The sequence below is a fragment of the Abramis brama genome (genome assembly GCF_963993115.1).
Source record: "Abramis brama genome assembly, chromosome: 8".
Classification (NCBI taxonomy): Eukaryota; Metazoa; Chordata; class Actinopteri; order Cypriniformes; family Leuciscidae; genus Abramis; species Abramis brama.
In genome coordinates this window covers 30,248,544-30,275,782 of record NC_139970.1, presented here as the reverse complement: position 1 = coordinate 30,275,782, position 27,239 = coordinate 30,248,544, and the positions used below count along the sequence as shown (strand labels likewise).

General features: G+C 37.4%; 1 protein-coding gene across 3 annotated transcripts in view; it reads right to left on the bottom strand.

Annotated features, from left to right (window-relative positions):
* Positions 1-622: 622 nt before the first annotated feature.
* Positions 623-27,239, bottom strand: part of tbc1d4 (TBC1 domain family, member 4) — a 34,091-nt gene continuing 7,474 nt past the window's right edge. Inside the window, exons 2-20 of one of the 3 annotated variants that reach the window (XM_084122305.1) lie at positions 24,200-24,811; positions 23,342-23,431; positions 22,093-22,197; positions 21,269-21,401; positions 21,088-21,179; positions 20,879-20,989; positions 20,107-20,229; positions 19,522-19,572; positions 16,837-17,042; positions 14,027-14,176; positions 10,721-10,872; positions 10,223-10,432; positions 8,009-8,170; positions 7,060-7,218; positions 6,542-6,786; positions 5,679-5,838; positions 5,326-5,495; positions 4,054-4,230; positions 623-2,625 (exon numbers count right to left, since the gene is read on the bottom strand). In XM_084122305.1, coding sequence (XP_083978431.1) covers positions 2,395-2,625; positions 4,054-4,230; positions 5,326-5,495; positions 5,679-5,838; positions 6,542-6,786; positions 7,060-7,218; positions 8,009-8,170; positions 10,223-10,432; positions 10,721-10,872; positions 14,027-14,176; positions 16,837-17,042; positions 19,522-19,572; positions 20,107-20,229; positions 20,879-20,989; positions 21,088-21,179; positions 21,269-21,401; positions 22,093-22,197; positions 23,342-23,431; positions 24,200-24,811 — 3,339 coding nt within the window. In that variant the 3' untranslated portion in view covers positions 623-2,394. The remainder of the gene's footprint in view (positions 2,626-4,053; positions 4,231-5,325; positions 5,496-5,678; positions 5,839-6,541; positions 6,787-7,059; positions 7,219-8,008; positions 8,171-10,222; positions 10,433-10,720; positions 10,873-14,026; positions 14,177-16,836; positions 17,043-19,521; positions 19,573-20,106; positions 20,230-20,878; positions 20,990-21,087; positions 21,180-21,268; positions 21,402-22,092; positions 22,198-23,341; positions 23,432-24,199; positions 24,812-27,239) is intronic. The other 2 variants (XM_084122306.1, XM_084122307.1) reach the window with 2 other exon arrangements.

Here is a 27,239-nt window from a genome sequence, read left to right as displayed (position 1 = left end):
AATGGAAGATGCGCTGGCATATAGAACTTCATATTCATACAAATGTTCAACACACACAGTGGGGTCCAAAACTCTGGGATTCAAAATCTAATTTAAATCTGGACATAAACACTTTTAAGAGTTTGAAAAATGTGAGGAACAAAACAGACTCCATTGTATTAATATTAAAATGTCACTTTACCTTAGTTTTCCTTAGTTTTTAGATGATGTAAACTTACACAAATTGATCATAATATCCAGCCCTGAATATTTTTATATTTGACTGGTACCAACATTTTAAGATGTTTTTGCATCCCATGATATTGCTGATAAACCTATATGTAGTGAAACACACAAAAAAATTACTTTCCAAGTATATGATCTTCATGCATCATTCTTCAAATTATGAAAATGTGTTTATATTGAGCTTCGATGCATATATAAAATTAAAAAAAATTACAAACAAAAAATGTGAATTGTGCTTACTGGCCCAAGTCAAAAGACTCCTTTAAGGATTTTGTCCTTCCTTCAATGTATGTGTATACAATTCTTCATGTTTATTATCCACTAGATAATCATTCACCAAGTTCAAACAATAATAATGCTTTCCTTGACAAGCAATAATAAAAAATGGAAACTGAGGTATAAAAAGTTGATTTTAATGGAGTATGGAGGACTGACAACTCAGCCAAAATCAAAAGGAACAATCACAAGATACTGTCAGTACACACACTTTCAATGATGAACAAAGATTCATTACAAACAAAAGTGAATCAGATATTAATGTAGTCCAAGAAAACTCAGCATCTTTGTTGTTGAAGGTGTTGAGAAGTAACAGCGGCATGTGATAATGGAAAAGTGATGGTAATGATGAACATGTTTTGGCACACTGAATATAAAGTATGAAAAAGTATGACTATGATGTATCAAACGCACCACCAGACCATGTGCTTTATGTTTTTTTTTCTGTATGAAGACATGATATCATGATAGCACTGAGAAATATTGAAAAGTTGGACTTGGCTCTTTCTCCCCCGTCCTTCACATTGTTAAACTTTGGTGCAGAAGTATTGCTAGTATGTACCTTCTCTGAACAGGTGATGTATTTGCAGCCCTTGGTTAAACATGCGCATGTTTCCACTCTCTAAAGATATGCAAGTCTTTTCAATTCGCAATGTCACAGAAATGTATTTCTTAAAAGAGATCAAGAAAACAATCAAAAACCACTATCTAGAATAAAGATTAGACATATTTTACACACCACTGGTAACCACCACCAGCCTAGCAGTAACTCTTCTTATATGCCACTTTTGACATATATAGCACAAAATAGCAGAAAGAAGCTCTTGATAAAGTTTGCGAACACTGCCCTAAGAGTTTTACCATCATACTTCAATTGTGATTCATTCATTGAACTATCAAAACAAGGTCAATTGTGAGACAATTTGAAGACAGACAACAACAATGAGTGTTCAAGTAGATAATCCTATATAAGTATTCTGCACATTCTTCTTACTGTATATACATATACAGTCTTATTTAGCCACCAACAGGCAGTTTAACCCAATGCATCATCTATCATTTTTGTTGTATTAGGCCCAGATGAACTAACATCAAGTAAAACCTGTAATATAAAAAAATTATGACAAAAAAATAAATGAAATCAATGCTTTAGCTCTTTTCCAACACTACAAAAATATTTGCGCAGATGTCAAGTACAGTGCGACACAAAATTCTAAGTGATCAATTGAAAAGAAACCCAAGCTATGGTAAAATCCACACAGGATTTTTGGATTTAATATCCACAGTGTTTGAATGATTACATGCACACATCTTTATGGCATAGTATCCACCACAATGTTTTTCAGGCATACTTCCTCACTGCACACACAGAATACTGTGCAATAACAAAGATGAGGGTTTAAAGACAAGAAACTCTTCATGTCTTCAGACAGTGATTCGCTTGAAGCCCATGAGCTCAAACTAGGAAGTCTCTGGACAGCAGGACTGTTTGTAAGTTGCAGAGGAAACCCAGCAGCAGAAGGTTTCACTTCCTGCCTGCACTTTAGGTGAAGCACTTTAAGCAAAAGGTCGACCCGGTAAATATTTGGCTTCCTCCGAACTCCAGGTTTGGAGTGCCAGGTCAAAAAAATCTTCAAAGTGAGCACAAAGTCACGTGTGGACATTAATGCAACACGCCACATGCGCGGACCAGTCATGCTGCTCTTTGGAAAGGAAACACTTCCGTATTGTTTTCAAGTTTAAGTGCAGCCGCAAGGTGTCAAACGTTCCCATTTCTCAAACGTAAAAATTGAATTAGGCCATCAAAGGTGAAGCATGATGGGAACATAGAGGAAGAAGCAGACTAACACTACTGATGTACCGATATGATGCATCAGTCAGTAGGACGGCCATTCAAGGCTTTTTACAGGCAGCTTTGGCTTTCCCATTATTGCTGGACTTGAGTTGTGTCATCTCCACCTCAGCCATGGCTTCTGATGGCAAACTGCTACGCATGCGCTCAATGGTCTTCTGGTAGGAAGCTTTCTCCTGTTCCAGAGAACGGATCAGGTGCTTCATCTTGCTCTCTCGTGACAGGAAACTCTCCACGCTGCTCTCCAATGTCTGAATCTTCAAACGAGCCGCCTGTTAATAAGAAAACCAAACATGAGCACTGAGTGATGAATGAATCTTGTGAAGAAACTATGCACAATTTTTGTCATGTGACCATATACACTATTGTTCAAAAGTCTTTTAATGTTTTTGAAAGAAGTCTCTTATGCTCACCAAGGCTGCATTTATTCGAAGAAAAATACAGTAAAACAGTAATATTTGGAAATATTACTACAATTTAAAATAATTGTTTTAATATATTTTAAAATGTCATTTATTCCTGTGATGGAAAAGCTGAATTTTCAGCAGCCATTCCTCCAGTCTTTGGAGTCACATGATCCTTAATATGCGGATTTAGTGCTTAAGAAATATTTCTTGGAATCAAAGTTTAAAAAACAGCATTTATTTAAAATCTGATTTTTGTGGAACAACAGTCACATTTCCACCGTCGGGAATGGAACAGACGATATGAGATGTAAATAACGACCGTGTAATGGAGGATGATCAGATATTTCTTTTAATTTCATTATTAACTTCGCTCAAATAGTGCGCTTGGCCAACTATAGAGAAACTGGCAGCCAGGCAACAGACAAGTGATCAATCCTGACGTCACTACATGCACTCTACCAGCACGGTTCTACCAGCTGGCTAACCGCGGTGAAAACTCCAGGCCGTGCCGAACCAAGATCAGTGCAAATATAACTGGTACCGTTCCTTACCTTTCTGCCTGACAGTGGAAAAGCGGCTAATGTAAAAGTCTTTACTGTCACTTTTGATGAATTTAATGCATCCTTGCTGAATAAAAGTACAGAAATCCAACTTTTTAACAGTAGTGTATTTAGAAAGGGTCTTTTTAATACATTTAACATGTCAAAGCAGATTTTCTATATGGAAAGTAAAATGACATTTATCCACATCTAAAATACTAATATATATATACACACTATCTATCTATCTATCTATCTATCTATCTATCTATCTACACATACATTATATTTATATATATATATATATAAACTGACTATCAATAATACTATTACGTTAGTTTGGAAAATTTGGAAAGCGAGCCGAATATATTTTCACTTTCCCCTATATCATGTTTCTAGGAACAGCTTGGTTTTAGCAACAGGTTGTTTTAAAGAACAAATTGGAGATGAGCATGTTGTGACATTACATGTTTAGACTCATGGAGTTTCAGGGATAATTCACTCTTCCCACATTCATAAACACTAGTGGATGACCGGTCAACAAGCTATTATCAGCTGAATTCCTATTACTTTTCATTTAAATGTAAAAATCAAAATACCATTTTAATATTCTTTGGTAGTAAACGAAGAGGCGTATCTGTAAAGATATCCAGTTTCAGGCTGTTTGTCTTTTGTACTGTGCTGCCACACACTGGCAATAAAGGCACAAAACACTTCTCTACTTTTGCTATTTTGTGATATAACATCTACATACCTGCAGTTTCTCTAGCAAGTCCATGTTCTGTTTCTTGAGCTGGGCATTGGATTTCTCCAGTTTATCCAGCCTATCAGATTCCTCTGATGGCGGAGGTGCGTCTGACAGCTCATCCTGCAGGACGTGGTACTCCACTTCATACGCGTGCAGCTGCTTGGAGATGTCCATCTCAGTCGCCTGCAAACCACATTTCATACTGACAGTTATTGTCAGAGAATATGCCATATACTGTAACATAATATATATATACACATATACAATTATAAAGATTTTTTTGTTATCAATTTCATGGGCTTTTGATTTTTGAAAAGCAAGTTACACCACCTAGTGGTTAAATAATGTGCATTCTACTCTAAATAGGCTGTTTGGCCAGTGTGTGGAGAGAGACACCAGTGTACTGCATACTGCAAACACTGTGCTGTCTGCTATTAAAAATAATATATGAAACAGTATTTAGTATGCAACAAAAACGGTTTTCAAACAGTATGCTACACCGTTTAAAAAACTGCTACGCAGTTTAAAAAAAATATTTTGAGTTTGATCAAATAAGTCAAGAAAAACATGTCAAATCATCATGGGTGATCAGAGTTGTTATTGGTAACTAAAACTAGTTTTTTGAAAATAATTTCAGTAATTGATATAAAGACGGAAAAAAAATATTAGATGAACAGCTGAAACTTAAAAAAAACAAACAAAAATGTCAAATTTTGCCTTATCAGTATCAAAATAAATGATATAAGAAATGGTATGAAGTTGAAGTACTTAAAATAAAATTTAAATATTTTTTAAAATGACAAAAGCACATACAGAGTATGAAACAAAATTAATAAAAATGTAAACTAAAAATAAAATGAAAACTGAAAATTTTAAATACTATTATACTATATAAATAATACTAAAATAGCACTGTGACTGATATTACTTACATACTCATTTGGAGATTGTATGGAATATTTTAATAAAAAAAATCTAAATCAAACTGTGGGCAATTTAAAACAATTGAAGCCAAAAAAGAGATTAAAAATTGTGAAACACTTAAAAGAATTGCTGACAGGATCCAAACCATACACTTTCCCTTAAACATTCATAATTCATGAAAAAAAAAAAATGAAAAGAAAAAAAAAGACCATGAACACATGTACCAGCATGACCATGTGCCAACTCCCTGAGAAACAAAACATAAGTGTACAAAAAAAAAAAAAGTGTCATGTTTATTGATGATATTAAGTCCCCATATATGCAGGAATAAAGTTTATTCCATTTTAAATGTACCTTGGTGATTGTCTCTTCCATTTGGCTGTGAGTGAGGGTGGGGATGGTGGATTTAAGGTAGTCCACGATACTTTCAAAGCTGTCACACTCCAGTATCTCCCCCTCGTGGTTGCTCAGCAAACACAGGGCCACCTTAAAGATCACTTCTGTGCCTTGGACAAACAGGAGGTCTGCCACAGAACACACATACATGTACAAGAGTCAAAGGCTAAGCACTGGCTACAATACTTGATTTATGTGTGAAATGCATGAATTTGAACAAACAAGATCATTTCATGTTCCCCCTAACCCCATCACATACCCTACATTCGTTCAGGTCTGAATAAGGTAGTTACGTAGGAAGTGAAATATACCAAATATACGGGCAACAAAGCCGAGCGGGAACTGAGAGGCGAAGAGGGTGAGGAACCACGGTGCGGCGTACAAGCTGGGGCAGATCTCGTGCTCCTCCAGGTGAGTGTACAGGTTACGGTGATAGTCATGCAGCAGACGGGACAGCTGGTACATCTGGATCTACAGAGAGAGAAAGAAGAAAAAGTCCTCACACTTACAGGTGTGACCTTTCAACAGGCTCAAACGCAACTAGCTGAGACAGCGCTCTAACAGGATTAAACATTGGCATGTCTGATAATGAATAATCACTAACAGCTGAGGAGGAAAAAGTGTGCAAGAGGTGGAGACGGCTGTTTGCATACCGCTTGAGCAAATGTGCATTAAGTCATGTGTATTAAAAATACTCTCTGTTCGGATCGTTGTGACAATATTAGGATTTGGAATTTACAATCACTAAAAGAAAACCACTAGTTTTTAAAAAAATTGTATTTCTTAAATGTAAGGTGTGCTAGGTCACTTTCAATTTATGTTTCACTGGTCAATACATCAATGGCTTTGACTGTTAAACTGACACCTTGTGGTGTGGAGGTAGCATTGTGCAAAAATGTTTCAAGGCTGATGACACTTCAAACATGTTTGTTTTTTGTTTTTTTTATAAATGAAAGTGTCCGATAAAAATCTAGTTTCTGATGCAATAGGAAAAAAATTATATAACATTCAAATCCACAAATTAGGACACACTGTTCTAGACTCGTTCCATTATCTAACACAAAAACCAGTTCTGCTACATTTAACAATAGGCATAATCAGAAAAGTGAACATGTCAGTTCTGAAAGAAAAACATGAACTAGTGAAATCTGACACTCTCTCACACACGGCGCACCTGCAGGGAGATCATGTCGGGACGGTACTGCCGGCGAATGCCCAGATCGTACATGAGGAACTTGAGGGTGTCGAAAGCCTGTTCCTCGCTCATATGCAACAGTAGCAAACCGGCCACAAAACTGATGCCCTGGCAGTAGCCCACCTCCGTGTCCAGCAGGGAGTAGGCCTTCAGGAGATTGTACAGAGACAGCTGTCCAGCTCCCAGCTGAGCACTGAAATACTGGTGCGTTGGGAATGTCCGGCCTGGAAAGGGGAACATCACTTCAGTAATGTGCTGGGTCAAAAATATAACACTATTCTGATGTCCATGTGAATTTGCTGCAACAATATGAAAATATACAGTTGTATAGTCTGATTTGAGATTTTATCATTTCTGATAGTATTTTATGATATTGTCTGTCACATTTTACATGTGATTTGACATTTAATTAACAAATAATTACAACTTTGAAATGCATTCCATGTATGTAGTTTATCAGTATTCGTATAACTCTACGTGCTTGGTTGGATACAGACCGAGGTCGACCAGGATGGCGTGTTGCTGTGCTGTGAGCTGCTTGAGGAGATCTTGATAAGGCGTTTCAGGAGACTGCTGCCGCTGCGGCAGACGGTGACGCAGACGATACTGCTGGAAGAGGAGGAGCCACACCTCACCTCGCCGACTTTTGGGGACACCTACAGAGCACACACATACAAACTAACTGAGGGAAATCTGAGAGCAAAACAATTTCATGTTTATTTTAATCTACACAGTACAATTTATATATATATATATATATATATATATATATATACACACACATACTGTGTGGGAGAACGGCCCTTGGCCTCGTCCTGCTCGCCACAATATATGTATATAATTTTAATTTTTATATATATTAATATATATATATATATATATATATATATATATATATATATATATATATATATATATATATATATATATTTGAAAGAAGTCTCTTGTGCTCACCCAGGCTGCATGTATTTGATCAAAAATACAGTAAAAACATAAATACTAATATTAATTTAAATATTAATATTAATGTAATTCAAATAACCTTTTTATTTTAATCTATTTTAAAATTTAATTTATTCCTGTGATGGTGAAGCTGAATTTTCAGTGTCAGTGACACTTTCGTCTTCACTGTCACATGGTCCTTCAGAAATAATTCTAATATGCTGATTTGGTGCTCATTAAACATTTCCTATTATTTATGTTGAAACCAGTTGATAGAAAGTTCAAAAGAACATTTAAAATATTTTGTACAATGTAAACATTTTCACTGTCCGTTTTCATCAAATTAATGTGGCCTTGCTGAATAAAAGTTCATCAAAAAAATGTTTTACTGACCCCCCAAACTTTTGAACGCTAGTGTAAGTATTTCTGGAACAAGTGTAACAACAAAAGATGATATAGAGTAGCACGCCAGAGACAAGAATCTCTGAAGTAAACAGTTTTTACCCTGGCAGACGGCACTGTTGATCTCTTCTTTGTCCCACTGTACTTTAGTGCGGCAGGGGCTGCTCAACTTCCTGTCCCACAGGGCTTGCAAATCTTTGGAGCACTGACACACTTCCTGGTAGTCCAGCTTCATTTTACGAATGTGCAATTCATCACGGCTGGCTGCAGGGTGAGAAAACTGTTTAGCATTCATTTATTCAGACCAACATCAGAACAACTAGTAATTAATATATTGCTTTTATATTCTATGTAACTGGTTCTCAATTTGTGGGTTGTGACCCAAAAATGTGGACAGAAAGGGGAAATATGCTAAATGCATTTTTTTTTTTATAAATCAATTCATATTTTTAAAATAATATTGTATCAGTATATGATTTATAAAATGCCATTCATCATATTTTAAGAGCAGATTACAATAATATGCTGTATGTTCTTTAAAACAATTCATATAAAAAAATGACATCAATCAGATTATTTAAATAACATTTATTAGCAATTTGCGCTGGTTTGCCACTTGACATTCAATGTAAAATATGGGTCCACAAGCAAAACCAGTCAAGAGCCATTCATCAAAGTCATGCATACAATAATTTTCAGTTTCAGTTTGTAAAAATAAAAGTGCCTTTACAGCAGTGCATGTACAATGGAAGCCTCACAGGCAAGCGCACATCACTGTCAATAAAATGTAGCATGCTGCTGATAGATCGAGGAATATTAAGCAACTCCCCATTTCCATAGCAACTTTAGACAAGGTTCAAAGTATACCAAGTCATGGCATGGCCTTTTACAGTAACCTTAAAGCATCACAACACATTTGTACTATCCAATATAAAAGCATACATGAACAGATGAATAAGAGAACGATGCTCTGTTAGACTCCAGATTAATGCAACTCTGCAACTATTGCACTTGACAGGAGAAAATTATATCCTAAAAACCACTTGTTATTGTTTATGGACACTGGTGAACATGTAGCTATCTGCCTCATGCTGGTTTGTATACTACAATGCAGCCAAACAATGATATCATGCCAATAACAGCCTGAAGTTCAGCCTGTTCAGGCAAGATGTCAATGTCATGGCTGTATTTTCTTACCTTCTACAATGACACGTTCATTCAGTTCGGCCCATCCAAGAGCACACAAAAACAGACAGAAAATATCAAAAGTAAAAGGGTAGAGAAAGCGACTTGAGTCTCATGCGTGATGCAGTTTGGCCAACAGAGGGCAATGTTTCACATACTTTTTGCTTTGCTCTTCCAAAGCAAAGTTGAAAATACACAATATTAACCTTTTATAATGTGTTAAAGAGATTGAAATACTGACATTATTGAACTATTTCTGAAAGACTAGAGCTACATATGTAGCCCAGAGGTCACAGGACTGAAAGTGCACTCTTAAAGAACGTGAACGTCATCCAGACATTGCCATCTATAATTAACTTTGCTCCAGAATGTAAAATAGAGGCAGTGACACTTGCCCCTCTTAAAATAAGGCCATGGCAAAAACAACAGTCTAATCAGAGTGGCGGGAGGAAACACTCCCTCTCCTGTGACTCCACAATGTACCATGAACACTGGACTACTCCTGAAGGTTTACATTTGTGTGCAATTGGCAGACACTTTCATTCAATGTGACTTACATTGTGACTTGTACATACATTAGGTTTATTTTATCAGTGCATGCATTCCCTGGGAATCAAACCCATGACTTTAACCTTATCAGTGCAATGCTCTACTGTTTGAGCTACTGGAAATATTTTAGTTAACCTAAAAATGCAATTTCGACCGTTATTTACCCACCCTTATGTTGTTCCAAACCTGTATGACTGTCTTTCTGTTGAGTAACACAAAAGGAGGATGTTTTAAGGTCTCTAAGCCTGTCAATCTTAAGATCTCTTTGACATATATAAGCCAGTGATGGTTTAGTATTATTTATATATTATTTTATTATTTAGATTTAGATAGATATTCAGGGTGACCCCTGGTGACTCCATTCATTATTTGGGAAAAATCTGGATAAACAATATTTCTCCTTTGTGTTCAATGAAAGGAAAACTAAAATGGCTTTGGAATGAGAAAATTATGAAATGATTGTCTTTTTTTGGGTGAACGAACGGGCACCCAGTGTAGTGGATCTGCACGTTATGAGTGAATCCAAATGAGAGAAGAGTTAAATTATAAGAGAGAGAGAGAGATACAAGTAGAAACACTAACCCTCCAGGCGCTGGTTCTCTTTCTCCATGCGGATGAGCAAAATCTGTTGGTGGATGGCTTTCTTCCACAGGGCCCTGTAGTCAGCTGGGCAGCGCCGGCCCTTCTCTCCACCAAAGCCCTGCTCTGAGGACAGAGGGCTGGCCTGAGGGTCTTGATCCAGGTTCAAAGCCCGAGGAGAAAGTGGCAGCAGCTCCCGGCCATCCATGTGGTCTGGAAAACAGCAGATGCTGACCAAAATGTCTAAGATCCATGCTCAAATGGCATGGAACGACAATAAAGTGATTTAAAGAATGGAGTACTGTGCATTTCCCTGACAAAAAAAGTAACTTTTAGGGTGTTTCTTTTTCTCAGCAAAAGGGAGAATTATCTTGAAGTTCAAAAGCATGCAGAGCAATGATTTATAATGCAGTGTTGACTATAAATAGACTGCTGGGAGAACAGGGTGTAATGTTGCACCTGTCTGCTTGTCTGTGTGTACGCTCAAGCATGTGTACCTACCCACGTTTTGCATAGAAGCGGAGGGTTTGTTCATGGGTGACGCCACCCTCAGAAAAATCTTCTGGCGCCAAGAAACTCTGCGTGGAGGCAGCAAGGTCAAAGAATCGGTGCTACAGCCTGACAGAGACCTCTTCCTGCCCTCCCCATTACCACTGCAGGCAAACAAAACAATACACGCTTACTCAGATAAGACAGGCCGACATTTTTTTTTACCATGTGCTCTCAATATAGGTGGTCAAACCAGTTATGAGCTAAAAACAACATACATTCATGTAACAAGTTCATTCAGCAAAAGCTCATAAGCAATAAGAAGCAGAGCGTTTAGAGGTTCATAATAGATGTTAATTGGTTTCATGCATAAGCTACATAAAACACAGATTACCTGTTTTGAGGAATGAGAAGAACTATTAGGAAGTGAACAGAATGAAGAATAACTGAATAATGCATTGCACAGAAAAACTTTGTGCAACACATGACTCAACTTATGTACAAAAACAAAGAAAATCTTACAATATTACCGTTGCATTTTTACTGTAATCAAATAATTACAGCTTTGGTGAGCATGAAAGACTTGATGCTCTTTATTATTATTAATGTTGGAAAATGGTTGCGCTACTTAATTTTTCAGGATTATATGATGAATAGAAAGTATTATACTGTATTATATACATATATATATACAGTGCAATGCATAAGTTAATACACCCATGCTAAAGTTGACTAAAAAGAGGAATAAAAAATCATATTTTGGAAATTGAACTTAATGCCTTAATTTAAAAAATGAGGAAAAATCCAACCTTTTAGGACACCAATTTTCTTTGTGAATGAATAATGTATCGTAAATAAATAAATGTTCTTCCTTAAAATACATGGTGCATAAGTGTGTACACCCCTATGTTAAATTCCCATAGAGGCAGGCAGATTTTTATTTTTAAGTATTTTTTTTTTTATTAATTTTTAGGATACTATGCATCCTGATAAAGTTCCCTTGGCCTTTGGAATTAAAATAGCCCCACATCATCACATAGCATTCACCATACTTAGAGATTGGCATGGGGTACTTTCCATAAGATCATCTCTCAATGCAAATCAAACTAGCTTTTAGGCTAACTGAAATAAAACCATGCCAATCTCTAGGTATGGTGAATGCTATGTGATGATGTGGGGCTATTTTAATTCCAAAGGCCAAGGGAACTTTATCAGGATGCATAGTATCCTAAAAATTAATTTAAAAAAAATACTTAAAAATAAAAATCTGCCTGCCTCTATGGGAATTTAACATAGGGGTGTACACACATTTATGCACCATGTATTTTAAGGAAGAACATTTATTTATTTACGATACATTATTCATTCACAAAGAAAATTGGTGTCCTAAAAGGTTGGATTTTTCCTAATTTTTTAAATTAAGGCATTAAGTTCAATTTCCAAAATATGATTTTTTATTCCTCTTTTTAGTCAACTTTAGCATGGGTGTATTAACTTATGCATTGCACTGTATATACACTGAAGTTTAATACTTAGAATTAGGGTTTATAGTAACTTTTAAAGCTGAAAAAGCCTAATGCTTATTTTGTCTATTATTCCATTAGATAAGACCTCTTTCAAGCCATTCCAAATCTAAGAAGCTTTATAGATTAATATCAGAGGCAGGAACAAGACGTGCTTAAAGTCTAATCAAATCTGTTTTATCCCCCAGGTCTCTGTCTATTTTCCCTGTACCTGTCTCTTTGCTTGGTTACCACAACAATACACAAGCAACAGCAAGGACAATTCAGACGGAGTTAATGAAAGCGTGAAACAGGGTTGAATGTTATGCATTATGCGTTACGACAGGTGTGCTGCACATCCAATTACAAAAGACAGCTGGTGACAATCAACATACAAAGAGGAGGACCCTCTCTACAATTTGTAGAAAACAGAGCAGGGCCAAGGAAGTGACATTTTAAATATCTCCTCCTTTCAGAGCACTCAAAGCATTGGATTATAAGAGCCCACTATTTAAAAAAAATGAAGGGCGAATACACATCAAGGAACATCATTTATCTGTGATCCCAAGTTAGCTGTTGTTCAGAAGAAGGAGAGCTCATAGTTCAAATATTATTGTCCTGCAAAGAAACCCTTGGGAGAGGGTCTATATTCCACACAAGTACTATTCTAATACACTCGCCCTTGACAACCGCTGCTTTATATTCTACTTAATAGCGTGGATGAAAGGAGCTTTGTTAAAGGGATAGTTCTCTAGAATCCTTTACTAACCCTCGTTCCAAACCTATGACTTACTTTCTTCTGTGGAATATAAAAGAAGATATTTTGAGAAATGTATCAATGTTTTTTTGTTTTTTTTTGGTCCATACAATGGAAGTCAATGGTAATTAACACTGTTTGGTTACCAACATTCTTTAAAATATCTTCTTTTGTATTCAGCAGAAGTCAGTCATACAGGTTTGGAATTATATGAAAATCAATAAACAAAGGCTTTCGCACTGGGTAGTTTATAGGAACTCAGTTATAGGAACTAGCCGAGAACTACATTTTCACAGAGGGGCATTTTAATGACAAAGACAATCACTTACATCTTGTCACTCTGGCTGTTGTGTGGGATGCCATCATAAAACTGGTTTAAGATGGTCTCCCAGCCTGGATAAGCTGGTCTAGCTGGTTGACAAGCTGGTATTTAATCCCAAAACCACTCTAAAATCAGCCTGACTAGCAAGCCTGTGATTTTAAGCCTGCTTTAACTGAATATCTGATATATCTATTCTGAACTATTTCTAAACTATTTACTAAAAAGAATCAGGTCAGGTACAAAAATCAGTCGGGTAAAGAGAGAAATCAAATCACCACAGATGAACTAAAGATCATCGCAATTGTTCAAACCAACCTGGCAATGCTTTTTCTCTTATAAAGAATTCTGAATTATTATCCAACATAAAATATCATAAATTATTCTCAATATTTAAGCACAATATATTCTAAATATTTAAGCACTGTAGAGTATAGATGAGAAGAAAGTTCTGTGACAGTTGACGGATGCAATATAGATGATAAACGCTTTTGTTTACCATTAGTTAGTAAAGACGCCAACATGCAATTGAGGTTTAGCATCCCTCTTGTCCAGTGGACAATGACAAAGTCCAACAATGTTGACAGAAAGATAGAGTAAGTTAGAGAAGTGGTTCTTCTTAACTGACGACACAGTGACTGAAGCCTTTGGGTTAAGAAACAGACAGGTGCAGAGAAGGCCGCTATCAGCTCGAACCTCAGGCACCCCCGGGGGGAAACGCGATCGAAGCCCCCTCTCACCTCTTAAGACTCCCGTTGTCCGACAGGGAGGCCAGTGAGCCAAGGGAGCCCTGGTAAAAGCTTTTCAGGAAAGTGGGGGTGTGGAAGGAGGATGAGAGACTGAAGTAGGAGTCACTCTCAGAGACACTGCGCACTCTTGAGATACCAATACTGTTGAGGGAGCCGAAACATAAAAGGCCCACGACAAATACACATTTCATTACAGAGGTCTAAACACGGCCGTGGAACCACAGTCTAGAACACATGAGCGCTTCTGAGCAGATGAAAGATCATAATTTTAGGTTTTGCCTGATTACTGGAGAATTTTTTACTGTTACTTTTTTAAATGCTCAAAAAGTAAAAGCTCTGACAAAAATACATAAGCTCTCGGAAGCATATTATCATTTTACCTATATTAAATCGATTACAGCCGACAATGTACCGGTACAGCATTGGTTATATTTAAATGTATATACAGTGAGGAAAATAAGTATTTGAACACCCTGCTATTTTGCAAGTTCTCCCACTTAGAAATCATGGAGGGGTCTGAAATTGTCATCGTAGGTGCATGTCCACTGTGAGAGACATAATCTAAAAAAAAAAATCCAGAAATCACAATGTATGATTTTTTAACTATTTATTTGTATGATACAGCTGCAAATAAGTATTTGAACACCTGAGAAAATCAATGTTAATATTTGGTACAGTAGCCTTTGTTTGCAATTACAGAGGTCAAACGTTTCCTGTAGTTTTTCACCAGGTTTGCACACACTGCAGGAGGGATTTTGGCCCACTCCTCCACACAGATCTTCTCTAGATCAGTCAGGTTTCTGGGCTGTCGCTGAGAAACACGGAGTTTGAGCTCCCTCCAAAGATTCTCTATTGGGTTTAGGTCTGGAGACTGGCTAGGCCACGCCAGAACCTTGATATGCTTCTTACAGAGCCACTCCTTGGTTATCCTGGCTGTGTGCTTCGGGTCATTGTCATGTTGGAAGACCCAGCCTCGACCCATCTTCAGTGCTCTAACTGAGGGAAGGAGGTTGTTCCCCAAAATCTCGCAATACATGGCCCCGGTCATCCTCTCCTTAATACAGTGCAGTCGCCCTGTCCCATGTGCAGAAAAACACCCCCAAAGCATGATGCTTTTTGCGGGGCATCACCCCCATGCTTCACAGTAGGGATGGTGTTCTTGGGATGGTACTCATCATTCTTCTTCCTCCAAACACGTTTAGTGGAATTATGACCAAAAAGTTCTATTTTGGTCTCATCTGACCACATGACTTTCTCCCATGACTCCTCTGGATCATCCAAATGGTCATTGGCAAACTTAAGACGGGCCTTGACATGTGCTGGTTTAAGCAGGGGAACCTTCCGTGCCATGCATGATTTCAAACCATGACGTCTTAGTGTATTACCAACAGTAACCTTGGAAACGGTGGTCCCAGCTCTTTTCAGGTCATTGACCAGCTCCTCCCGTGTAGTTCTGGGCTGATTTCTCACCTTTCTTAGGATCATTGAGACCCCACGAGGTGAGATCTTGCATGGAGCCCCAGTCCGAGTGAGATTGACAGTCATGTTTAGCTTCTTCCATTTTCTAATGATTGCTCCAACAGTGGACCTTTTTTAACCAAGCTGCTTGGCAATTTCCCCGTAGCCCTTTCCAGCCTTGTGGAGGTGTACAATTTTGTCTCTAGTGTCTTTGGACAGCTCTTTGGTCTTGGCCATGTTAGTAGTTGGATTCTTACTGATTGTATGGGGTGGACAGGTGTCTTTATGCAGCTAACGACCTCAAACAGGTGCATCTAATTTAGGATAATAAATGGAGTGGAGGTGGACATTTTAAAGGCAGACTAACAGGTCTTTGAGGGTCAGAATTCTAGCTGATAGACAGGTGTTCAAATACTTATTTGCAGCTGTATCATACAAATAAATAGTTAAAAAAATCATATATTGTGATTTCTGGATTTTTTTTTTTTAGATTATGTCTCTCACAGTGGACATGCACCTACGATGACAATTTCAGACCCCTCCATGATTTCCAAGTGGGAGAACTTGCAAAATAGCAGGGTGTTCAAATACTTATTTTCCTCACTGTATATATATATATATATATATATATATATACATACATATATATATATATATATATATATATATATATATATATATATATATATATATATATATATATATATATATATATATATATATGTATTTAAAGTGATTAAAAATATAAATTCCTTACACTATAAAACTAGAGCCATCAATTGAATGTCTTGATATCGCACAATTCATATTTTTTTTAAAAACTGAATTGAAGCCCCCCTGACCTATATACTAAATTCCTAAATAATATTAAGACTCAATTATATAATGTCCTCAATTGGGGGAAATTCTCAGTAAAGGCTGATACTGGTTAAATTTACTGGCATATAATATAATTAATTAAATGAATTTTCAAACAATTGACAGACTCCCATCAATAAAATGTTGATTCATTAAAATAACCAATATACTGTAGTTCACAAAATTCAACAATAAAAATCATAGGCATCACATTCTCTAGATTTAGTCATTTTCTAAATGATTTGAATTAGTGCTAAATCCAACAATACACAGACATGCCACATGCACTCTTGACCATGTAAGCATTCATGCTAAAATATGAGTTTATATGTATTGAAGAATATTTATGATTGTAAATAAACACAAGCGGTTTTCAGCACATCAGCACATTGCTGTGACTGTCTACACATCATATGACTGTTGAATAACAGAAGTAAAGATAAATGGCTTTATCACATGAGAGCAAACAGGAAGTAATGCATTACCTGCTCTGCAGCAGCTCTGGGGCCAAAGACTGCTGCCGGCGCAGTGGAGCCTTACAGGCCTGGGAGGAAACCTCAGTGAAGGAGATCTTCTTCTTGATGGGCGTGTGGCTGAAGGTGTGTGCCCGGCGACGGAACTGCGGGGCATCTGGGTCGTCCTCAAGGTAACTGGGTGGAGTCCCAGGTGGGGAGTCACCAGGAGAGTCGCCCTGCAGGGTGAGCAGATAATGAACCGGGTCAGCGATGAGTTGGACCCAACAACCTCAGATGATGAGATTATATTTAATGTCAGACAACTCAGCTTATCAATGAGTCAAACCTCAAATTCAGCAAAGATCCATCCCAGACAGAAACAAGCAATTTACTGAGATATGAATGCACAACCTTCAAATTTCAGACAAAGCAAAGCAAAACAACTGACTTGACACCAGCTACACCAAACTATTGATTCTGAACTCACCCAGCATTTTCCCTCTCCCCGTCCTGTCTCGTTCACTTCCCCAGTCAGAAGTGGCTGGGTTGGCGGTAGAGTGACTGCACACTTTGTGATCTGTTGTATGTTAATAGTCTGTGTCACAGTGCCACATCACACACACATGAGCCGTTGGAGGTGGAACGCAGCACAATGGAGGTTTTTGGCTGCTGTTTACTGTGATGGCTATAGGAAGGGTCTCTCTCTGGCTCTCTTCCTCACTCTGTTTCCTGTCCTTGTGCTATGGCAGTTCCTGAACCCATGCTCTCCTGTGAGTCAGTACACAGCAGGGCCAGGAAACCAGTAACGGCTGCACAACGCTCTCTCTCCTTTCACTCGCACAAATCACAAACCCTGTCCACTTCCTTCAGCTGCCTACAGCTAAATTTGGGAAAAACAAATGATCCAAACAATACAATAGCTCTCTTGGCATGGTTATACAAAGCGAACAGGAGCCTTCACACAGCGCAAGATTTGATCGATTTTGGACCAGTGATTATTCAAATGGCTTAGAAAAAGAGAAGTTATTTCTGAGAAATAGTTTTAGCATAATTTGTTTACAGATGCCACTTAATTTTGTATACAACATTATTTTGTATATTTTGTAGCATTTTTGGTTTGCACACATTTTGACCAATGAATCTCCATGATTTTTCCAGTTGTTTGAGATTTCTGAATAAGGATTGTAAAAAATTCACTCACATTCACATTGCTATGGCTTGTGACTGCAAGCAAGTTTTAAAGGAGACCTATTATGCAAAATTCACTTTTAAATAGTGCTTGAACATAAAACCAGTGTGTGTATACAATATTCATATTAACAGCATATATAGCAGTAGGTTCAGTATATTACGCAGCTTTAACTTTAATACACAGATCTAATATACTCATGCTCAGAAAAACTGTTTATCAGAAGTTTAGACTGATATGGCAAGGCATGCAGATAATAAACTTTCATGATGATGAAGAACTGAAATGCCACGTGACCGTGATAGAGATAATCAAAACAAAACAGATGTTTTAGTTTTTGGCAGACTATCGGAAGCACAAGCTGTAAAGCTGCCCTCTTCTGGAAAGTGGGGTGGGGAGCAGCAGCTCATTTGCATTTAAAGATACATGCACGAAAACAGCATGTTTTTCCTTACACTCAAAAATGGCCATTTACAACAAGCTATAATAAATGATCTGTGGGGTATATTGAGCTGAAACTTCAGACACATTTTGGGGACACTTATATTACATCTTGTAAAAAGGGGCATAATAGGTCCCCTTTAAGCAATATTTAATCACATAAATATTTTAGAGCAGAGCATAACTAGACAAATGGATATTCACTACATAAACTTCATAGTACATACAAGTTCATAAACTTTCCTGATATTTCCTGGTTTTCCATGACCTTGAGAACCCTGTATTTATTTATTTTGGTTGATTATTATTTTATTTCATTCAATTAATTTTGCAACCACTTCTTTTAGCATTTGTATTGATATTTTTCATTAAAAATTTAATTTAATTTTACAAAGATGGTTTAAAAAAAATTCTCAAAATATCTTCTTTTGTTCCACAGAAGAAAAAAGTCATTTTGAACAACATGAGTGTGGGTAAAGGATAACAGATTTTTAAATTTTTAAATCATTCTCATTGTTTTAGAGTAGACTCACTATATGATGATAACTCTATTGGAGTTACTGTATTCTCAGAACTGATTCACAGTACATACAGAACATGGAAGAGAGCCATGAGTAAGGGACTGTTAGATTGTAACATGTTATTGAGAGTTGAAGTTTAAGCATGAGAGAAGGCTGCTCACATTGACAGTGCCTCTGAGGCCATGTGAGGACCCTGTGGGAAGGTAGAGCTGACTGATTTGTTTTCCATGGAGTTCAGAGACCCGATCTTACCATCACACACACCTCACATTTCACACCCCACCGAGACAGAGAGGTGGACAGGGTCAAAACAAGCCAACCCCAACAAGTGAGACCCCCTGATGAGACTGACAGGCCAGCTTTAATCATATTACTCATGCTGATGCTAAAGAACATGCAGTGTTATAACACAGCATTGGTTTTATGTGGTGAATGCATGTGGTGGTAACTGACACCACAGAGGCATGCTTGCTGGCAGAAGCAGAACAGAGATGTGATTCTTGGCAGGGAGAGAACAAGAGCTGGGGTTAAAATGACAGTATTCACGTGTTGTGTGATACTCACGCGGTCAAAGCTTCCCATGCTGCCCAGGCGCATTCGCATCCGGTTGGCTCCCTAGGGAAGAAATTAAGCAACTTGAATGTCAGAATTTTTGAATAATGAATAAAATGAATTTAAAAAAAAAAATGTTATCCTTTAATCAACATGTCATTCATCATTCACAAACCTGTATGATTTCAGTCTTTCATGGAACACAAAAGAAGATATGTGTAGTTTGAAGTATTTTAATGTTGCTCTTTTCCATGTAACAAAAGCAGATAGTGACCATCCAAAAAGGATCTTAATTTGACGAAAGAAAGAAATTCATACGGGTCTGGAACAACGTGAGGGTGAGTAAATGACCGAAGGTTAATTTTTTAGTGAACTGTCCCTTTAACTGAACACAGACATCTAATGGAGAATTCAGGCTTAGCTGGTCTTTATCCTTATGCAATGTTATTGCTTTGTGAGTAAATACAGCAGATGGTTGAGTTATTATAGTACTGTAAACAAACAAAGGTATTATTCATAGTACAAGGGTGGGTAAATGGGTCAATCCCCATTCATAGACCATTAAGACACAATCGGACAACACACACACACACATACCCGTGAGATGATGTTCTCCAGGGAGCTCGTCAAAGAACTCCGGGCTTTGTTCTTCAACAAGTCCAGTTTATTGCGGCCCGCACTGGAGTTATCAGAGGTCAGAGTACTGCCAGAAGCATTCTGCTGTGACACAAAGGAATAAAAAGGAGCGAATAAGTGAGAATGAATGCCCTGTACGATTAGACAGTTTTCTGAGGAATGCATGTTCTGCACTTGGTGACATTTCACTTAATAGATTTTAAAATGATGGAAGCAAGACCACCAGGTATCAGGGATAAATCGGCACTTGTCTAAACCAACACTCTGCCACAGTATCCAAAAGAGCTTAAAAGCACAGACTAAGCACATTGGAAGCCTTGCCAACTATGACTTTCTCAGCAAACCATTGTTTTCACTGCAAAGTTCAAAGGGTAGGCAGATAGGATCATTGTTTCCATGTTACCTTATAAAAATTGTCTGCATGTCTGTACATATACACACATTTTGTATATATAAAAGTAAATGGGGATCTATTTGATTTCATTTCAACTTTAAAAGCTTGATGAGAGAAATGTTAACAGAGGTGAACACTCTGAAAACATACAGTCTTGCACATGTTTAGAAAGGCACCTGCATTCATTCAGGGGCTCTGTTCTAATCTCTAGCTTTATTCTGATAACTCTTACAACCTGTCTTATCCTATTAGAGGGAGGTCACAGTTTCATGACTCTGCAAGGCGGCGTGGGTGTGCGAAGTAAGTGGTGCATTTTTGTTGTTTGTGTATTTTTGCTACCTGTGAGACCTCTCCAATATGAACATGAGATTTCTGCTTGGTCTCACACAACTGTCGGAGGTGAAGAATCACAAGCTCGTTTTCTTCGTGATCAGATGCTGGCTTCATTTTCTAATGCATGAGAAAACATAAACTAAATATACAATAGAGAATTGGAATGAAATGATATTTAGTTACTTTGTTTGCAAACATTTTCCTGGTTTGCCTACCTGCACCCGTTCGAATATGTTGACCTGCTCATTGTCGCTCAGTTGGGACAGGTACTTCTGAATGGCTAGTTTCGCCCTGGGAGGGTACAAGCCTGGGACATTGAGAGAGACACACACTGGAATATTGTGCTAAAACTGTGGCGAGTACATTGAGCGAGTCGATGGAAGCTGGTGGCTTTACCTTCTATTCTCTCACAGAGCTTGTGCAAGTCGTGCATTGGACAAGCCTCGCACAGTTTGATTTGGTTCTTGGAGCTCTGCATAGCTGCTGCTGTGGTAAAGGCTTGTTTTAGGGTGAGCATTACTTCATCCACCTAAGAAAAGCATTTGTAGACATAAAATTAAAGTAAAAAAAAAACTCAACTTTAAAAGAATATTCTTGGTCAAACTTAAGCTCTACTCATGGCATCAATGTTGTCAAATACTTTGAAAGAAAAGAATTATACAGTAATAGACTTACAATGAAGGTCTTTAGGCCAGTCATACTGGAGGATTTTAAAACAGAAATATGAAGCCTGTGCATATCACGTGCTTGTTATGGCCATGAAATGGCTCAGATAAAATTTGTAAGCAGTAGCATATTCTGCTTAAGAATTATGTTTACACTTTTGGTAAAACAGTTTCATATTTTAAACCTTTACTTATGGTGCTGTGCATTCAGTCAAAACATTTCATTTGTTTTTGTTTTTAGAAGTCAAGCAAGCAGTCCACATTATTATTTTTTTGAGGTAATCGACAGCAAAGCATCCATATAGACCAAAAACAAGGAAAAACCTTCATGTTTGCATATCAGTTGTACAATGAGACCTTATCTGTACATCGTGTGCAAAAACACAGGTCTAATCCTATTCATCCTCTGGGTGACATTCAGTTGGCAGAGAAATCAGCGTACTAAAGGTAATGTCCACAAGATAGGCAAGGCAGAGTCATTGTTTCCATTGTACCTTAGGATGAATAATTAATCAGTGTGGTGACAACAGGTGCTGCAAGCAGGTCAGGACTCACCAGGGACTCACTAGCGCACTGGAACACGTAACACACATACTGGGCTGGGCCAGACTCCTCCACATCCCGACAAATAAAGCCAAAGTGATCTGTCTGTTTAACACCCTGCGGGCACAAGAAATTACATCCATAAAAGACTAAAAGACATACAGGGCTGCAAGTCACAGTGATACACAGCATGTAAAAATTCACTTCATAAAACAAATTATTCTACCTCTGAATTCTAAGTGGAAGAAAGTGTGATTACCCATCAACTGAATTTTATATTAATGCACCACCTTGTAGGTATTATTATTGTTAAATACATAGAATTTTTATTTAATGAACATTAGTATCCTTTATAATATTTCTGTTGCTATTTTATGAAACCAATAAGCACTTAATCAAAATTGAAGTTTTTTGGCTGTTTGTTAGCCTTACTGTTATCTATAAGCTAGTGTTCTCCAAAACAATGACAAAATTTGCATTTAGAAGATATAAGCCTTTAAAACTTGCAGTCTCTCACTTCCGCCAATATGGTTCAATGATTTTGATGATATCATGCTGCACTTGCAGCTTCTCATTCGATTTTCTGTCCAATCAAATGCTTATAAATGCTCATTTAGATTCTCTAGAATCTAAAGTGTCCTGCCCCCTACATTATAAATAGACGCTGAAGCTGGGCTTAAATCAGTCACTTGTTCACACATTTATTATTTTCTACATGATTAACGGATTTACTGAGCTGTCATATAAACAAAACGCTATTGTCTATTTTTAAAAAGGGGAGGAGCTGCTCAATATGTCCCGCCCTGTCTTAATGTTTCAGTGGAAATTACGTCAACACATTTAATAATGCTGTGCCCTTTAAGGATGAGCATTACAAAAATAAAAATCAGTGACACCTAGTGTTGTGCCTAAAACACCCCTTAACTACGGTAAAATCACTCAACTCATGATGACCTTGTCCTTGAGTGACTTATTGCCTTAATATTCAGATCACTGTCGTTATACAAATGCAAAACATGCACTTTTATCATAAGACAGAGACAAAAGTAAGAAATATGGCAGTTTGAAAGGTCTTTTTATGAGAACATCAATTTATGACAAAGAAAAATATAAATCTTCTAAATTAGTACAAAACCTCATGTCAGTTGCTTGGTACTTGTTTTGAATAGCACTGTGCGACAACATATGGTGACATTAAATATGAGACGTACAAAGAGCTTATCTCTAAAACCAAACAAACCTAATCCTTTCACACACAGACCTGTGAACATGACGAGATTTCCTTAAAATTCTTCTCCAGAACCACAGTTTTGGTTTCAGGGCTGATGAGATTCACTTCAAACCGTCCAACCTGCACACAAAAAAAGCCGTTTGATAGCATATTTTGTTTATTGAGAAGCAGTAGGAATGAAAACACAAATATCAAGCTAAAGGTCTGATAACTGATAACTCGGCTCGCAGTGTTTTCTGAGAGCTGTATTTGCATTTAAAAAATCCTACTTAACAACCAAGGTCATAGTGATTTCTTAGCCAAATGACCAGAGACACCTCCCCCTAAAAACTGTTTAAAGGGAAACGTGTGACTGCATGACCATCATGCATGCTAATTAGCAAGAATTTGCCTTTTACATACGTAGGCCTGTTTTTAAGCTTAAAGGGATAGTTCACCCAAAAAAATGAGCTCAGAACAAAATATTTTAGTGTTTTTTTGTTCATAAAATGAAAGTCAGTGGGGTCAAAAGTTGTTTAGAACTCCATCAACCCTCTATTCACACAATGGAAATAGAATCACCATAGTTGTGGTGTGGACTTCCCAATAAAACATAGTTATCATCCTTTGTGTTAACGGGCCTTCGGCCTCTAACTCAATCACTGGTGAGTGAAATAATCTAACAATATATTAGCCAATGGCTAATGACAGACATTATTTATTCACCTAGCATGAAATTTTGTTGCATATGTGAGTGATTTACTCGCAATGTAGAGGTTCGGACCATTAACTTTCATTGTATGGACAAACACAGTTCAACATGAGGGTGAGTAAATTATGAAAGAATTTCCATTTTTGAAATCATCTGTAAAGGTTCATGAAATCACAGACTAAAAGTCTGTGTAATACCTGGAACAGCATTATGCGATTCTTGTCAGCATCAGTCGGCTGCACATTATTGGGCGCGCTAGCATGTCTCCTACGTGTTGACCCCTTGCCAGCCTCTCTGGGCTTTTTCTGCAGGCCGCCCGCGAGGCTATTACACCGCGTACGAATCTCCTGCTGCTCCCCAAATCCCGAGTCCTCCAAAATGCACTCAGGAAGAGCCCCTCGCAAGCTGCCTGTACTGGAGGAGTTGGTCAAGGCCAGTTTCCCATTGGCCAACTCAGACAGGTCTTCCTCAATCGAGCCGGGTTCTGCCTCGGGTTCGTCAACTTCGCAGAGCGAGGAGCTCAGAGGGTCGTCACCCATGATGAACTCTACGGGGGCTTCGGTGGAGCTACGCTGGCCACTGAGGAGCCGCAGACGCTTGCGTTCAATCTCGTGTTGGCGGAATTTATCAATGCAGTCGTCAATTAGAGTTGAAGGGGCTTTCTTGTGGCTGACAGTCACTTTTCCACAGTAAAGTACTTCAAACTTCTGGGAGTTGTAGAAAGACTCGTCACTATCTTGCTTGGGCTTGCTTTCCTCCTTAAGTGCAGCCTTGGACACCTGTCTAATGCTGCTAATAACCTCAGGCACCTGGGGAACAGGGTAAGACATTAGATCAACCATACAAATAATAAATCAACACACTGAAAGGCAAACAAGGACAAAACTTCAATAAAAAGGCTCAGTGGTTACATTAAACTTTTGCAGTGAGACATGCAGGTATCATAACTAACTAGATTCAGCCCCTGAGGAGCAATTTAGGAGTCAGTAATACAAAAGCCAAGGCAGACTGACGATATCAGAAAAAGAAACGTCTGAGGAACCTGAGTGTACATTAAAGAAGCCAAATGGATATAAATCTACCAGAGAGGTCTTTTCTCTGGTCTCTTCTACTACTATCGATCATTTAGAATGAAACCTGGAGCTAAGACAACAGATCTCTGTTTTTATATGCCTGAACATCAATAGGAATCTTTTGAAACTAGGTGCAAGGGCATAGGTTTAATTATAACATGAGACATTTTTAAATCAGCAACACTATACATGTCCACACAAAATACTTTATCTTTATGTATTAAAGATTTTCTTTTCCAGGATCTAACACTCATGTTTCAAACAACTGAGAAACTGTAATGTAAAAAAAATAAATAAAAAAAATAAATAAATATATATATATATATATATATATATATATATATATATATATATATATATATATATATATATATATATATATATATATATATATATATGGTATATGGTATATATATGGTAAACTGGTATATTATATTATATATATATATATATATATATATATATATATATATATATATATATATATATATATATATATATATATATATATAGATAGAGGACTGGTTTTACAAAATTTCTCAAAATTAAAAAATTTGAAAGATAAAGTAAAAGAAGTTTGTTAAAAAGTTCAGTAAGTGCAGTTCTTGAAAAATATCCATTCTCAGATATTTTACATTTTACATAAGTACATCTTAAGAAAATTTAAGATTTAAGATTTAAGAGATTTAAAACGTTTAGAACATTCTTGAGAATATTTTGTACACACACACACAAAAAACATTACTCATAAAGTTGAAACCTTGAGATTTTATTTGGCTGTTTCATTAGGCTCCGCACAGAAAAGCACGGGACAATAAAGAAACTGTGATTTATAGCAGCTTGGGTTTTGAACACAAGCAGCATTTGCATAATTCCCTCATGCACAGTCACAAGCCATGAAAAAGCGTTACCCTTGTAACGCTTAATTTCACTTATTACGGGAATTTAATTTTACAAATGAAAATATGACATTAATTATATTCCAAAGCTTTATTACATTTAGTCACAGCTGCGATCGAAAGAAACTTGGTATAGGGTCATGACTCAAGTCCCTACCGTCCATACTCAAATCTGCATTCATGCTTTTGGGTTTTAAACTGGTATATTAACTGGCTGCAAATGTCAGATATACCTCAAAGTATCTTACGCCCGTGATCTCTTGGCTTAGAAATGTTCTGGCTTGTCTCTCAGGCTCAAGTGTATAAAAGGTTATGGCAACGTTAAATAAAACTGATTTACATCAGCAAGACACATCTTGTTTGGGAGACTACAAATGAGTCTGGGTGACAGAATTGGGCCTGATGCCAGCAAGACTCAGAGGTGAAACGAAATGTAGCTCCACAGACTACACACACACTAGGCCAGCTCAGACCAGGCTGGAAGAGCATGCTTGGCTGGCCTGGTCTAGATGACTACCATAAGCCTGGTAATGGTATAAGATTCAATTCTGAGCTGGCTCAACATAAACAATAAATCCCTGAAGTTACGTTCAGGGAAAACAAACACAAGTAGAGAAAATGATGTTCTAATAAGAATCTGAAACTGTTTCAGGCATGGTATAAACAAAGGTTGGAGTTTCCTTAGACACAGCAAGCTCTGAGACACATTAGCATGTTGCACAGTCAGTGCACATAGAGCGTAACGCACTAATGTGAACAAGAATCCTGTCGATATAAACAAATCTTCCAGGAACTAAAGCCCTGTAATGGATACAGAGTGCTTGCTGCATAAAAATACAGCCACATGGATTACTTGTTCAAGGCAGTAATGGAGAGCAAGTCAAACATAACTGCAGGCTGTGCACACTGTTCTATCTCTTGTAGAGCTAACCCATGAAAACGTTCACATTTGAAGCTTGACTTATTGCTTTACCATGTCACTGGCATAACTACACCCCTAATATAAATCATCTTTTTATGGGCTATCAGGTACAACAAACACCTAACCTGCCATATTAAATTTCAGCGCATAACTCAATATAATATGGCTTTTTGAGAATTGGTGTGCTATTACTTGAAGCAATCAGCCTTATAATTTTTCCCTGGTGTGCAAAAACCACTGAAGGAGGGACCTGAGTTATATATAGAACCAGAATATCACAGAGACTTGAGGCTGGGGATGTAACTATCCAGAAAACCTTATAAACCACATTAAAGTCCACTCA